This window comes from Silurus meridionalis, chromosome 11 (genome assembly GCF_014805685.1).
Source record: "Silurus meridionalis isolate SWU-2019-XX chromosome 11, ASM1480568v1, whole genome shotgun sequence".
Lineage (NCBI taxonomy): Eukaryota > Metazoa > Chordata > Actinopteri > Siluriformes > Siluridae > Silurus > Silurus meridionalis.
This window is the reverse complement of record NC_060894.1, coordinates 13,735,009-13,749,203: the sequence shown is the minus strand read 5'-3', so window position 1 is coordinate 13,749,203 and position 14,195 is coordinate 13,735,009. Positions and strand designations below refer to the sequence as shown.

The 14,195-nt window shown below is 39.0% G+C and overlaps 1 protein-coding gene across 16 annotated transcripts in view; it reads left to right on the top strand.

Annotated features, from left to right (window-relative positions):
- Positions 1-14,195, top strand: part of fryb (furry homolog b (Drosophila)) — a 75,103-nt gene that overhangs the window by 50,192 nt on the left and 10,716 nt on the right. For 8 of the 16 annotated variants that reach the window (XM_046860544.1, XM_046860532.1, XM_046860536.1 and 5 more), the window contains exons 38-50: positions 537-640; positions 1,774-1,959; positions 4,623-4,824; positions 8,447-8,574; positions 8,962-9,149; positions 9,268-9,362; positions 9,633-10,249; positions 11,260-11,357; positions 11,580-11,756; positions 12,099-12,239; positions 12,757-12,939; positions 13,688-13,852; positions 14,023-14,097. In XM_046860544.1, the coding sequence (XP_046716500.1) occupies positions 537-640; positions 1,774-1,959; positions 4,623-4,824; positions 8,447-8,574; positions 8,962-9,149; positions 9,268-9,362; positions 9,633-10,249; positions 11,260-11,357; positions 11,580-11,756; positions 12,099-12,239; positions 12,757-12,939; positions 13,688-13,852; positions 14,023-14,097 (2,359 nt within the window). The remainder of the gene's footprint in view (positions 1-536; positions 641-1,773; positions 1,960-4,622; positions 4,825-8,446; positions 8,575-8,961; positions 9,150-9,267; positions 9,363-9,632; positions 10,250-11,259; positions 11,358-11,579; positions 11,757-12,098; positions 12,240-12,756; positions 12,940-13,687; positions 13,853-14,022; positions 14,098-14,195) is intronic. The other 8 variants (XM_046860547.1, XM_046860539.1, XM_046860535.1 and 5 more) reach the window with 2 other exon arrangements.

Below are 14,195 nucleotides of genomic sequence, written 5' to 3'. Positions count from 1 at the left end.
ACAGCATTTCATTACTAGTGCATTTGAATAGCAGGTTCAGTCGACATTTTGGATGGCACAATTATTATGTCAATTGCAATTTATCTCTCTTTCTCACAAATTTGGACAGCATATACAGTAAGAATACAATTATAATTAATTGTGGGTTTAGGCCTAGTATGTGAACAGCAATGCTTTTTTTTTTTTTTTTTTTTTTTTCATTTAAAAGTTCAAACTTTTTCAAAGCATGGGAAAGAGCAGAGTGCCTGCTATTTACTTTTCAGTACGAAGCCAACACTGTTATTTAGGCTGCTAAGATAACCATGATATTTTGCAGAAGGCTCTTGACAGTCAGTGTTTACTTTATTAAATTGGAGCAGTGCTGAAAACATTCAGTGCCTAGTGAGTGTGTTTAAGGGAGAGTATTTACATAATAAATAAGAAAATGTGGTGACTTGGTTTAGATTTTGTTTTAATGTTCTTGATGCAAAATCACAAATAGCAGATATAATTGTTAGACATGTGGATCTGACTGTAGCATTGATGTATGTTGGTAGGTGTAATATAGCAGTGATCTTCATGACAGAAATGGTGGTGGACCACAGTGTGCGAGAGGACTGGGCTCTGCATCTGCCCCTCCTGCTGCATGCCCTTTTCCTCGGTAATACTACTTTCTCTTGCACCTGCTGCATTTCTTTCATTCTTTTCTCTTCTCTGTTTTTCATTTCTGACTTGAACCTGGTAAAGTAAGGCTTATAACAGGATACACCTGGATACCAAATATGTAAGTGATTGTAATGAATAATGTTTGTGGTATTTATCCCATGGATGTGTGCGTACGTACTGAATATTTTTGTACCTCCATCAATGCGATAAGTCACTTATGACATCTGATGTCTCCAAAAAGGTCTTTCTGAAGCATTTGTTTACATACATTCCCGGCTGTAATTGCAGCTTGCAGTAAAAGCTGAATAACATGATACAGCCATGACAAAAATGTAAAAAATGTCTATGATAAAAACTGAGAGAACAACAGGGAGGGGAGAGAAATGCCATCATTTATGTGCTTATCACTCTCAGACTCTTTATGTCGTCATCACCTGCTGTCTCCTTTTTGTTCTCATTGTGTGACTGATTTGTGCAGTCAAATAATAGCAGACATCTTTATCACATAGATAAAAATGTTCTGTAAATAGCTCTCATATAATTCACAAGCATTTAAGCTTTAATTTAGCTTTATGTTTAGTTGTTCATTCATTGTTGCCTCATTCAGGTCTCTTTCATTTAATTCATTTGTGATAATCATACTTTTTTTTTCTTTACTCAGTATATTCTTTGCAAACACTGTGGATGCATTGTATCTAATTATATAAAGAAGCTGCAGGCTTTACAGAATTTGCAGAATTTTTGTACAAACACGTCTTAGAGTGTTGAACCTGAAAATGACACCTTGAAGTTTGCACTTGAAGTGTACACTCAAGTTGTCAATATGACTCAAACTACATTCAAAAGTACATAAAAATGAACAAATATATTGAAGTATTCAATTCTGTTCCATTAATGAACATGTCTTTTTTTTTTATTATTATTAATAAAGTCTAAAAATAACTGTGGGAAAATGTGCCCAAAATTATACCAGTCAGGTTGCAACCTACAAGTCGCATTGTCCATGCAGTTTGTAGCTTAAGACTTTAAATGGTCCATGGACCTGTAGAGTCACTATTGGCATGTAAATGAATGAGTTACAAATAAAAATGCCTTTCAATTTCATTGGGTTTTATGCTGTTCTTTCAGGTTTAGATCACAACCGGCCTGAGGTTTTTGAGCACAGCAAGCGGCTGCTTCTGCATCTGCTCATTGCTCTCTCCTGCAACAACAACTTCCAGGTCATTGCTTCCGTGTTACTGGTCACCAGGGAGATCAGCGACAACAAAACTCTTACAATTAAATCCAGCTTTCAATCAGAATATCTGCATACAGGTACAGAAACTAATGAAAATATAAAATATAGAATAATTGTGAAACTACACTGTAGAGAAACCTATCATCAGCAACAGCCAACACATTTCCAAAACACCTGCATATGAATTAAGATGTGATCATATTCTAGGCTGTAATGGTTTAAAATGTGCAGGTTGATACACTGAGGGAGTAGAGGTTGCAAGTATAATGTCAAAGCCTAAATGTAATGCAGAAGGAAAAATTAGAATGAGACATCATAGCACTAGCTGCTGCCAAAGCATATGCTTTTTTTATTGATAGCAGCAGTGGTGATGGACAGGTTGATGGACAAGGTCAGACAGGAGTCTCTGTGGACTATGATGTTTGCGGGTGATATTGTTATTTGTGTTGAGAGTAGGGAGCAGGTTGAGAAGAGCCTGGAGAGGTGGAGGTACGTGCTGGAGAGAAGAGGAATGAAATTCAGTAGGAGTAAGAGTACATATGTGTGAATGAGAGGGAGGGCAGTGAAGCGGTGCAGTTGCAGGGTCAAGAGGTGGAGAAGGTAAAGGAGTTCAGGTACCTGGGGTCAACAAGTGTGTTAGAGAAGTGAAGGAAAGAGTGCAGGCAGGGTGGAGTGGGTCTAGAAGAGTGGCAGGAGTGATTTGTGATTAAATGGTATCTGCAAGAGTGAAAGGGAAAGTTTATAGGACTGTGGTGAGACCTGCGATGTTGTATGTTTTAGAGACAGTGGTATTGACTAAAAGACAGGAGGTGGAGCTGGAGGTAGCAGAGCTGAAGATGTTGAGGTTTTCGTTGGGAGTGACAAGGATGGACAGGGATAGAAATGAGTTTATTAGAGGGACAGCGCATGTAGGTCGTTTTGGAGACAAGGTGAGGGAGGCGATATTGAGATGGTTTGGACATGTGCAGAGAAGGGACATAGGGTATATCAGTAGGAGGATGGAGTCACCAGGAAGAAGGAAAAGAGGAAGGCCAAGGAGGAGGTTTATGGATGTGGTGAGGGAAGACATGCAGGTAGTTGGATTAAAAGAGGCAGATGTAGAGGGCAGAGGGGTATGGAGACGGATGATCCACTGTGGCAACCCCTGATGGGAGCAGCCAAAGAAGAAGAAGAAGAAGAAGAAGAAGAAGAAGAAGAAGAGCAGTAGTGGATTCTGCACATAAATTTAGGTGGAGCAGATTCTCGACTGTATCGTTGGCTATATGACTATTTTTTTATTACAAAGTGCTAAGTTTTACATTTTAATGTCTGAAAAAATGAGAAATGCTTTTGGCAAAGGTTTAGTGTCCTTGCGTAATTCAGCCAGAGGGTAGCACTTGACGGGCTAGACGTGCATACTGTACATACAGTATCTAACAAAAGTAAGTACATGCCTCACATTTCAGCAACCATTTTATTATATCTTCTCAAAGGACAATACTATATAAAGGAAACTAGAATATATTATAAAGTTGTCAATGTGCCATTTGTAAAGCAGTACAAATTTACTGTCCTCTGAAAATAACTCAACATACAGTACAGCCCTTATTTTCTAAATAACTGGCAACAATACCATGCAGTACGTTGTTTAATCTTTGCAAAGCCACGTGTCCTATTCATCATATTTATGTTTTTGTCTGCTTGACAGGACCATACAAATTTGTGTATTTTGTATTAGAGCTGTTAAAATGTGGTGCTTTGAGAACAGTTCTCTCATAATGACAACTGGATGTTCAACATGGCACCCCTGAGGATTTGAGAAGTTGATTTGTTGCTCTCTACAAAGATGGCCGAGGCTAAAGGAAGATTGGTAACACTCTGAAACTGAGTTACAGTACAGTGGCTCGGGTCATACAGAGGTTTTCCATGAGGGGTTCCAATCAGAACAGGGCTTGCAAGGGTCACTCAAAGAAGTTTAGTCCTTGTGCTTTGCGTCAGGTGCAGAACTTTAAACAACAGATGCATCAGTGCTGCCATTATTGTTCTAGAGGTTGCAAAAGTAAAAGGTCCCAGAAGGAAGCCTCTTCTGAAGCTTGACACAAGATAAGATAAACTTGGCTCAGATGGTGTCCAGCATGTGTGGCAATGCCCTGGTGAGCAGTACCAAGAAAATTGTGTCTTGCCTACAGTCAAACATGGTGGTGGTAGCATCATGGTCTGGGGCTGCATGAGTGTTGGTGGTACTGGAGAGTTACGGTTCATTGATGAAAACATGGATTCCAACATGTATTTAACTTTCGAAACCAGAACATGATGCCCTCTCTTCAGAAACTGGGCTGAACTGCAGTTTTGCAACAATATATCAAGCCCCAAAAACACCTCCAAGATGACAACTGCCTTGCTGAGGAAGCTGAAGGTGAAGGTGATGGAGTGGCCAGGTATGTCTCCAGACCTGAACTCTATTTAGCACCTGTAGGGCATCCTCAAGAGGAAGGTGGAGAAGCACCATGTGTCTAACATCCAGCAGCTCCGTGATGTCATTATGGAGGAGAGAAAGAGTATCCCAACAACAATCTGTGCAGCTCTGGTGAATTCCATGCTCTGGAGGATTAAGGCAGTGATAGATAACAATGGTGTTCACACAAAATATTGACAATTTGGACACAGATTTGACATGTTTACTTAGGATGTTACTCACATTTGTTGCCAGTTTTTTAGACAATGTACAAAGACATGACCTTTTCCCTTTCCACCCATACAGGTGGTCTGGACTTCTTACGGGAGTGGCAGGCATCTCCTGTGGCAGATTCGGGTTTGAGCTCCTCCTCCACCTCTTCCAGTGTGAGCCTGGGGGGCAGCATGGGGAACCTCCCTCAGATCACATCTGAACTTGAGGACCTAGAGGAGTCTCCAACTGAGTGTGAAGAGAAAGCCAACAAACTCATAGAGTTTCTAACAACCAGGTATTCAACATGACAGACCAAATCACATTTCCCTAATTATATGACAGGTCCAGCTGAGACTATATGGTCAAAGGTTTGTGGACACCTTACCACTCACACCCATATGTGCATGTTGAAAAAAAATTTTAGATTTAAATTTTAAACCCCCCTTTTTGCTTTAATACTTTTCACTATTCATGGAAGACTGGAGCACTTGTTGACTCAGGTGAAAAAGAAATGGAAGGCAGATTTCTGGAGTTTCTGAGGCCATGCAGTGATTTTTATTACAGAACCATGTAGTTTATTGTAATACAACCTGAGGGCCCAAAGATCACCAGCATCCAAGATTGATCTTGTCCAATGGGGAATAGATATTTCACCAAATATTTATATTATGGATGGTAGATAATAAGATATTAAATGTCGTTGGAATTTTATGTTGAGGAACAATATTATTTATTTATTTTTAAATTGGTGAACTTCTGCCATCATCTTTTCCCTGCTTTTGTAAGACACTCTTTATATACCGTATTTTCCGGACTATAAGCCGCTACTTTTTCCCCACGTTTTGAACCCTGCGGCTTAAACAACGAAGTGGCTAATTTATGGATTTTTTTACTGGGTTTTTCCCGGTTTCACAAAATTCAAGCCAAAAAACTGAGCGACATAACATTAGACCAATGAAATTGCGAACGGAAATGAAAAAACGCACCTTAGCTGTGTTCTGAGCTGCACGGCATTGGGAGGAAAAACTTCCACCGATGGTGATTTTTTTAACGCACGACTATGCCAAAAGAAAAAATCTCGAGAGAAATTGTTGTGAAAGGAAGGAGGAAGACAGTGAACAATGACTTTCTTGGTAGGCTACTGTTTAGATACAAACCGTTGTAACGCGTTGTATCAGGGTCATGGGATAGCTCGCTAACTCCAGTTGCAACAGAAATCATATAAGCTTCCAAAACTCGTGCTTTTTTATTTTTCTTGGCAACAGTGTTACAGGTTAGTCAAAGAAACTTAGAACTGAGCATCAGAAAATAATAAGGACATATTCCTCAATCTTGCACACAAGCAGTAATACTGGAAACATGCGGCGGCAGGCTATTCCCAAAATGCTGCTCTGCTCTTAAAGGAGCCACAAGATATTTCAATAATTACACTGTGTAACAGACACTGTCTTTCATTAAAGCCTGTGTAAAGTTCATTAGTTTTAGTGTAGACTTATAGGCTTATAGACAGGTGCGGCTTATTTATGTTCAAAATAAAAATCTTTGTCAAATGCAGTGGGTGCGGCTTATATATGGGTGCGCTTAATAGTCCGGAAATTACAGTACACAATCATGTTACTAACCTGACATTAAACCTTTGGTTTAACCAAAATGTTCCTCCAACTGTTTCTATTTAGTAACCTTTTCTTTTTTAGCTTTCTGTTGCCCCTGTCCAAACTCTTTTGAGAAGTGTTGTAGCAATCAAATTCAAAGTAACCTCATTATTTCCTTAAAATGGTACAGCTTCTCAGTTTAAACAATTTACATGTTTTCAATGTTCTGTTGTGAATAAAATGAAGGTTTTATTAGATTTACAACTCATGCAGTTTTCCTGACATCAACACAGTGCCCTAATCAGGATCAAGTCACATTCTAAAAGCCTAACAAGGTCCATCTAAGTTTTTTTTAAGGGGCGCTTGATTTATGCTAATGGGCATAATGTGGATTTTTGAAGCAGCCAGTGGATTCACAGCATGCTGCACATATAGTACATGCAGGCATAACTTTGAATGCCCGATCAGCAAAAAATAGGCCATGAAATGGTTGTGTTTTTTCCGGCCATTAATGCCCAGCCATCAGATTATGATGAGCTGCCTGCAATAACCCTCTTTTGCATTAATAACTGCTGTCTTTTGTCCTATCTTAGTGTCCTGCATCATTTACTATAAGCTATCTTTGATAATGTATAGAAGGAGAGTGCATTGTCTGGCTGGATTTGCTGACCATCACTATTTTTGCTTGGTCAAAGGTGTGTTGGAGTGTTTCGTCGCATGTCTGCTCCAGAGGCAAATTCACAGCCAGTGCTTTGCACATGCCACAGCGTTTAACATTGGCACAGGACCCATCCACACCCATTTCCCCAAATAAAACAAATGAAATGCAGGGCTAATATGTACACATAGTGGATGGTGAGTTGGGGACTAACCGCCACCTCAGTTGTATGCAGTTTGCAGGAATCACTCATGTATGGCATAATGGAAACCGATATCTGGAAGAAGGAGGAGAGGGTGGAAAGCATAGGTTCAAGCAGCTGGTCTCAGGGGAATTAAACCCAAATTCTGATGGGTAGGGAAAGGAGGAGGGCACGGGAAGGTATAGAAAAAGGAGTGAGAATGAAAGAGAGATGATGAGGGCGTTTCTTCCTCTGGATATGCTTCCAATTGGTCCTAAGCCTGCCTGATTCAGCTAGGATGAGGAGAGTGTGCTGGTCGACTGCACGGAGCATCCTTGGGGTCTGGCCGGCCTACTGCAAGATCGCCTGCTTTAGATCCCTGTATATCAGCATGCAGTCAGAAGGAAACATTAGAAAGCACTGGAAACAGTGCTCCTGCATCACTCCAGGAGGGCCTAAAGTTCGATTTAGTGGCTCAGGGAGGAAGGAATGAGTGGTAGCCGACAGGCTTGCAACAGAACTGGTTTTATTTAGCCACACTTAAGATTCACTCTTTAGTGTCCTTGATTTAATCCACACACACACACACACACACACACACACACACACACACACACACATATACACACCTTTTTGCATGTCTGTCTCTCTCTCTCTCGCTTTCTTTTTCTCTCTCTCTCTCGGCTCTCATCATTCTGCCCTTTATCCTCTCTGCTGTTCACTGAAACAGAGAGCATCTGTCAGTGGAAATCATGCACAGATGTGTGAAGCTCTCGATTCACAAACTGGTCCTTGACCTCACCACACTATTACAAAGCACTTTTTACTAGATTTTGTAGTGTCGCTGTGTATTAGTGTAGTGTAGTGTGGTTGTGTACCACAAGTGTATTCGTGACATTAGTTACTGAGGTTGGCAAGAAAGCCTGGTATAAAGCAATTTCAAGTTATTCTAAATGTCAGGGCTTTGTGCTGGTCAATCAAAATCTTCCAAATCAACCTTTAATTCAATTTCAATTCATTTTAATTTGTATAGCGCTTTTAACAATGGAAAACTTTATGGACTTTGGTTATGGGCCTTGCTGCACATGATAATTGTCACGCTGGATTGTGTTTTGGTCCCCTTGTTTCAGTAAAGGGGAAATATTAATGCAAAGCTACTATTGGCAATTGTGTCAAATTTGTACAAATATTTTGGGGGAGGGCCCACATAAGGGGTGTCAGGTATCCACATACATTTGGCACCATACAATGTTATTAACAACAATGATAAAAATTTTAAAGTAAAAACAAATTTCGATAAATTAAGGGTATGTTAAAGCCAGGTTATAAGTGTGACCAGATCATTGCAAATCTAAAACATAAATCTCATGTAAAATACAGATTTGTCACATTAAAAGTACCATTGCAAACCAGTCTGCCCATTTCTAATATTACTGGTGGTTTTATGGTGTCACAATGACTTTAGTACTGTAATCTCATTATTCAGGGCCTTTGGACCTCTATGGTGCCATGAGGACATCACACCAAAAAACCCTAACTCCAAGAGTGCAGAGCAGCTTACCAACTTTCTACGCCATGTTATGTCGGTTTTCAAAGAGTCCAAATCAGGTAGCTGTGAGTATGCTTCAATTATGTCTTTTTGTTTTCTATGATGTTGTGTTTTCTATAAATTTGACTCAGTGTCTTTCTTACTGCTGATTTGTAAATATAGTAAATATTGAAAGTGAGTAAAGGAGCAATTTTAGAGAGGGTTCACCCAATGCAGAAAGACACAGCTCATTTTAAAAGAGCATCATTATTTTGGACAAATTTGCTACATGTTACTCAAAGAAACAAATACTTGCTAGTTTTTAATTTAGAAATTGTACTTAATATACTAAGACCAATACTTAGATACTAAGACTAATTGAGGGCTGATATACCTGATAACACCTTTTTTAGCCGTTTTTCTTTAATTCACAAATGATCTGCTTTTTAATCCTACCTTTTCATCTTCATAAGACTTCCACCTGGAACAGCAGTTGAGTGATGTGTCTCTACAGACGGCTCTATGTAGCTCATCACGCCACTATGCCGGTCGCTCCTTTCAGATATTCCGAGCCCTCAGACAGCCACTATCTGCTCATGCTGTCTCAGACCTGCTCTCACGCCTGGTCGAAGTGGTTGGAGAGCATGGCGATGAGGTACAGGTGTGTAAAGATGTAAAAATGTGTATGTGTATGTGTATGGTTGTGTGTGTGGGGAGGGAGGTTGTGGGTGTCTTTTGTGCATGAATATTCATTCTTGATATATTGATTGCTCTCTCAGGGCTATGTGATGGAAGTGCTGCTCACTCTGGAGTCAGTGGTGGATAATTTGGCTGAATGTCTCAAAAACAGTGACCTGATGGCAGCATTGACTAGGTAAGGATTTAGCACTAACATTAATGCTAGTAGACAGATTTATCATTAAAGAGCTGCATGATGGCTAAATTAATATAATATTTTTAAACTTGTAAATTATCATTAATTAATTTTTTTATTCTTATTCATCTTATACTATTCTTATAATATAATATATTTTTCAAGTGTAATTTGCCCCGGTGTTTTTTGGTGATTTGGTGAGGCATGCACTTCATACCTCCATACCTACCATTTAAATCATATTATTTCACTTGTTCCTTCATGTCTCAGATCTTCTTCTCCAGACTTCCTGGTGAGTGGGAAGCTCAACTCTAACTGCAAGAGCACAGGTCAGCTCAACCTTACACAGGACGGCACAGGCGAGCGAAGCAGACATCAGCGGAGTTATTCAGTGCCCAAAAAGTTTGGTGAGAGTGGTGAACATTCATCTTCTGACCCACCACGCAGTGCCACTCTGGACCGTATTCAGGCCTGCACCCAACAAGGCTTGGCACGCTCCGCTCGGAGTGCTTCATCCACTTCCTCTGCCCGTGCAGATGCTAGTGGCAACCCAGCAGAGCTAAGCCACGCCAGTCACCCTGCCAACCTATTAGCCACAGTCTTCTGGGTGGCTGTGTCTCTCATGGAGTCAGACTTCGAGTTTGAGTACCAAATGGCACTGCGGTTGGTGCACAAGCTCCTGGCACGGGTACCCCTTGAACAGCCCGAGAACCGTGAGCGCCTTGACAAGCTCCAGGCTCAGCTTAGGTGGAGCGGTTTCTCTGGCCTGCAGCAGCTTCTACTCAAAGGCTTTACCTCACCAGCCACCAACGATCTTACATTACAGCTCTTCTGTCAGCTTACACCTGTCTCTAGAGTTCCTGTAGTGGACATATCTCAGTCAATAGGTAAACAGTTTTAACCATACTACTACCGTACTATCTAATCACATTCAATAATATTCAATCAAATGGTATTTTGTTGACAAACACAAAAAATACTTTTTTTTTCATGTTTATCTTAGTTATTAGAATCATAAACAATATGTGAAATAGCACATGGACAAAATAGAGACTCTTTATATGTTTGGGGACCCTCCTAATGGATGGTGCAAGTACAGAGAAACAAGACTTGACATGAAGTAAAATCAATATATATTTTTTTGGTAGTTCAAAGAAAATCTTAAGTAATTTTGAATAACTGAATCTAAATGGGATTTTCTATTACATTCCAGGTTAATGTTTATTATTTTTTTGCATGTATTAAAAAAAGTTTACTGAGCATTTTGTCTTAGACCAAATATGTAAGGTGTTAATATTGTTGTTGCTAGTGACTTTTACCGCCCTTTCTATAGTGGGGCATCTGGTGCTTGGTTCCAAGGTTCCTGTAGCCTTTTCTGGTGGCCTCAGAACTAAACCCTCTCAAAAAACCTGGTTTTCTTGGATGGTTAAACAACTGTGCCTTGTTCACTCTTTTTGTTTTGGCACTGCTTAATGTTATTCACTTCGGTTAGTCTTATTTGTATAGTGCTTTTAACAATGGACATTGTCTCAAAGCATTTTTTACAGAGATAAAAATTTATACAATTATTGTTTATACATGTTTGTGCCTAAAAATTAATCTCTAATGAGCAAGCTAGGGGCATTAGTGGCAAGGAAAAACTCCCTGAGACAGAATGATAAGAAACCTTGAGAGGAGTTGTATTATTTTTAGGTGTGCTGTTAAATGATGAAAGCTTAAATGCAAAACTCTCATCAAGAATATAAATAAGAATAATCTTAGACAATTTGACAGTAATAATAAATAAAACAAAAATGTTGCTAGATAGTAATGGTTTAGATGCTTCATGCTTTGGTACAATATATTCTTCTATTTGTCTTATTATTATTATTTTCTTCTGTTTTTCTCTCTCACTCAGGCTTCCCCCTAAACGTGTTATGTCTGCTGCCTAACCTGGTGCAGCACTTTGACTCCCCAACGCAGTTTTGCAAAGAAAGTGCAGAGAGGATTGCGCAGGTCTCACTTTTAAAACCTGTCTTTTATTCTTTCAGGGTTACAGTAAAATCTTTTAAAGGAAACATATTACATAAACATAGTTTTGATATTTAATTGTAATCTGAAATAATATTAGATATATGTATTTAATAATAAAATATATATAATGTATGTGTATATATGTGTGTGTGTGTGTGTGTGTGTGTGTGTGTGTGTGTGTGTGTGTGTGTATAACTCTTGCAGGTATGTCTGGAGGAGAAGGAGAAGAATGCAAAACTCTCTCACCTTGCTCATGTAATGACTCTATACAAAACTCGCTCTTACACTAGAGACTCATTCTCTTGGGTCAGTGTGGTCTGTCGGTACTTGCATGAGGCCTTTTCTGACATCACACTCAGCATGGTCACATACATGGCTGAGGTAAGTATCTCAATTCCATTTCCTAATTGTCTTAGTTTAAGCAAACCCAGATGTAAATTGCTTCTTAAATGTTTTTGCCACAAAATGTACACTACTATGAACACTAATTTATACTATATTATTTGTAATTTTATTTTGATTCTATTTGTATTTTTTAATTAAATATCAGTTCAATTGCATGAGTACTAAATGTGTTCAGGGAGTGCATGCAGATGATTCATCAATTGGTTATACGCAGTATTTGATACCACTATAATCAAAAAGTTTGTAGGAGCAAAAGTATTCAGGCAGAAAGGGATGATTTCTGAATGGGTCACACTGTTGTTTATTCCTTTCTTGTAGTTACTGGATAAAGGCTTACCAAGCATGCAGCAGCCCCTGCTGCAGATTATTTACAGCCTGCTAAGTCACATGGATCTGGCAGCTATTCAGGTCAAATCCTTCAATGTGGAGGTGCTCAAAACCATCGAGAAGTTTGTGCATGTAGGTTGCATCTTCAGAGTGGGTCAAACAATATTTTAACTTTGGAGTATTAGAATACATGCAAAGCAATCTCACCATGTTTCTGTAAAATCATAATCAACTATGTAAACTGCAAAATAAACATTACATTTTGTTATGTTTCATCATTGAACTGACATGGATTTAGCTGGGGTTATAAATTGATTCGATACAATTATATATAATATATATATATCTATTAGCTACAAATTAAAATGAATGCACTAAATGTGCTATGTACTACAGTTGCTGGAATTTTATACCAGAATGGTTCAAAAACAAGAAAAATATGTTAGAATGTGAACTGTGATTCTTAAAAAATAACTGGTCTCCATCTAGTATGACAGAGCTTGCTAACAAGAATGAGCAGTATTCTTATAGTTAAAGCTAATAGAGACAAATCCCAGAAAACAGCATTAATTGCAGGTTGTGAAGTATGTAAAACTATAAAAATGTAATGTACACATATTATACAGTATTTGTATTGTGTATGTTTCAGACTGCTCACTGGAAGGAGGCCCTGAATGTTCTGAAGCTAGTGGTGTCTCGCTCAGCCAGTTTGTCACTGCCATCGTATGCTCATGGGGATTTGGCCAACCTAGAGGTGAGCCGCATGATGTGGGATGGTTCATCCAAAGCCCTGCCTGGAAAAACACTGGAATTCCACTTCGATATTTCTGAGGTAAAAGTAGGACTGTTTCAATTCTTTATGTTAAACGTTATTTGCTGGTTATGATCCATTGTCTGATGTGCATGTAACAAATCATAATTCAACCAAAGTCAGTATTAAGTATTCCTATAAATAAAAGGGTACATTGGAGAAAACCCTTTTGAACTGCACTAGGATCAGTGCTCTGTTCCCCTAACAATGCAGATTCTTGTCATTTGCTACTCAAAACAAAATACTTTTATGGTCTTAATATGCACAATGCATTTTGCTAATTTTGTTATGCACTATACACAGGAAACACTCAGTTTCGCAGAGCACAGACTCAGGCTCTTTACTGGCCTAATTAAAATCAGTAATATCCGGTCAAGATAGAACAACTGCAGGCTTAGTAATTGCTCTGTTCTTCCACATGAACTTACAATACATATCTCCACAAAGGTTGAATAAGGACACTATACATCTGTAATCATTTCTGGGACATTTTATTCCCATTTAGGCCATAAATGACTTCCTTAGTTCATCTAAAACGGTTCAGTCAATAAATGGAATTCTATAAAACCTTTTGTTTGGATCAGAACTAAAGACAAAACATTTTAGAAAACCTTTTGAAAAAACACTCAGTTTTTCATTATTAATATTCACTAAGATTCATTGTTACCAAGAAATGAACCCCAGTACATTCTGGTATCCAGTGTTTAAAAAGAGTACCTGCAGTCTAATTATATTGTTGTTTGTGTTTGTTCGTTTTGTGTGTACGTAGACACCAGTAATTGGACGTAGGTATGATGAACTGCAAGGTAGAGGAGGTAGAAATGGGAAAGCCCGGGCCATTGCTGTGACTCGTAGTACCTCGTCCACCTCGTCTGGCTCAAGCTCCAACCCTGTCCTTGTTCCTGTCAGCTGGAAGAAGCCACAATCCTCACAAGTGAGACACAGATATTAGTGTCATAACTCTCCCTTAACTCTGTGCACATTTTATTTCAAATGCTGTTAGCTTATGATATCTGTACTATACAAGTGAAAGCTGTATTAGAGTCAGAACATTAGTTACCCCCATTAGAGCAGACCTGATGATGGTGGTCTTTGTATTCTCAGAAACGAACACGTGAGAAGCTGGTGAACGTGTTGTCTCTGTGTGGCCAGGAGGTCGGCCTCAGCAAGAACCCATCTGTAAGTAAACACATTAGCTTCTTTAACACACCACTGTGAATCTGAGCTATATTACACTGTGTTAATAACATTACCCATAAGATTGTGCCAACTTTGGC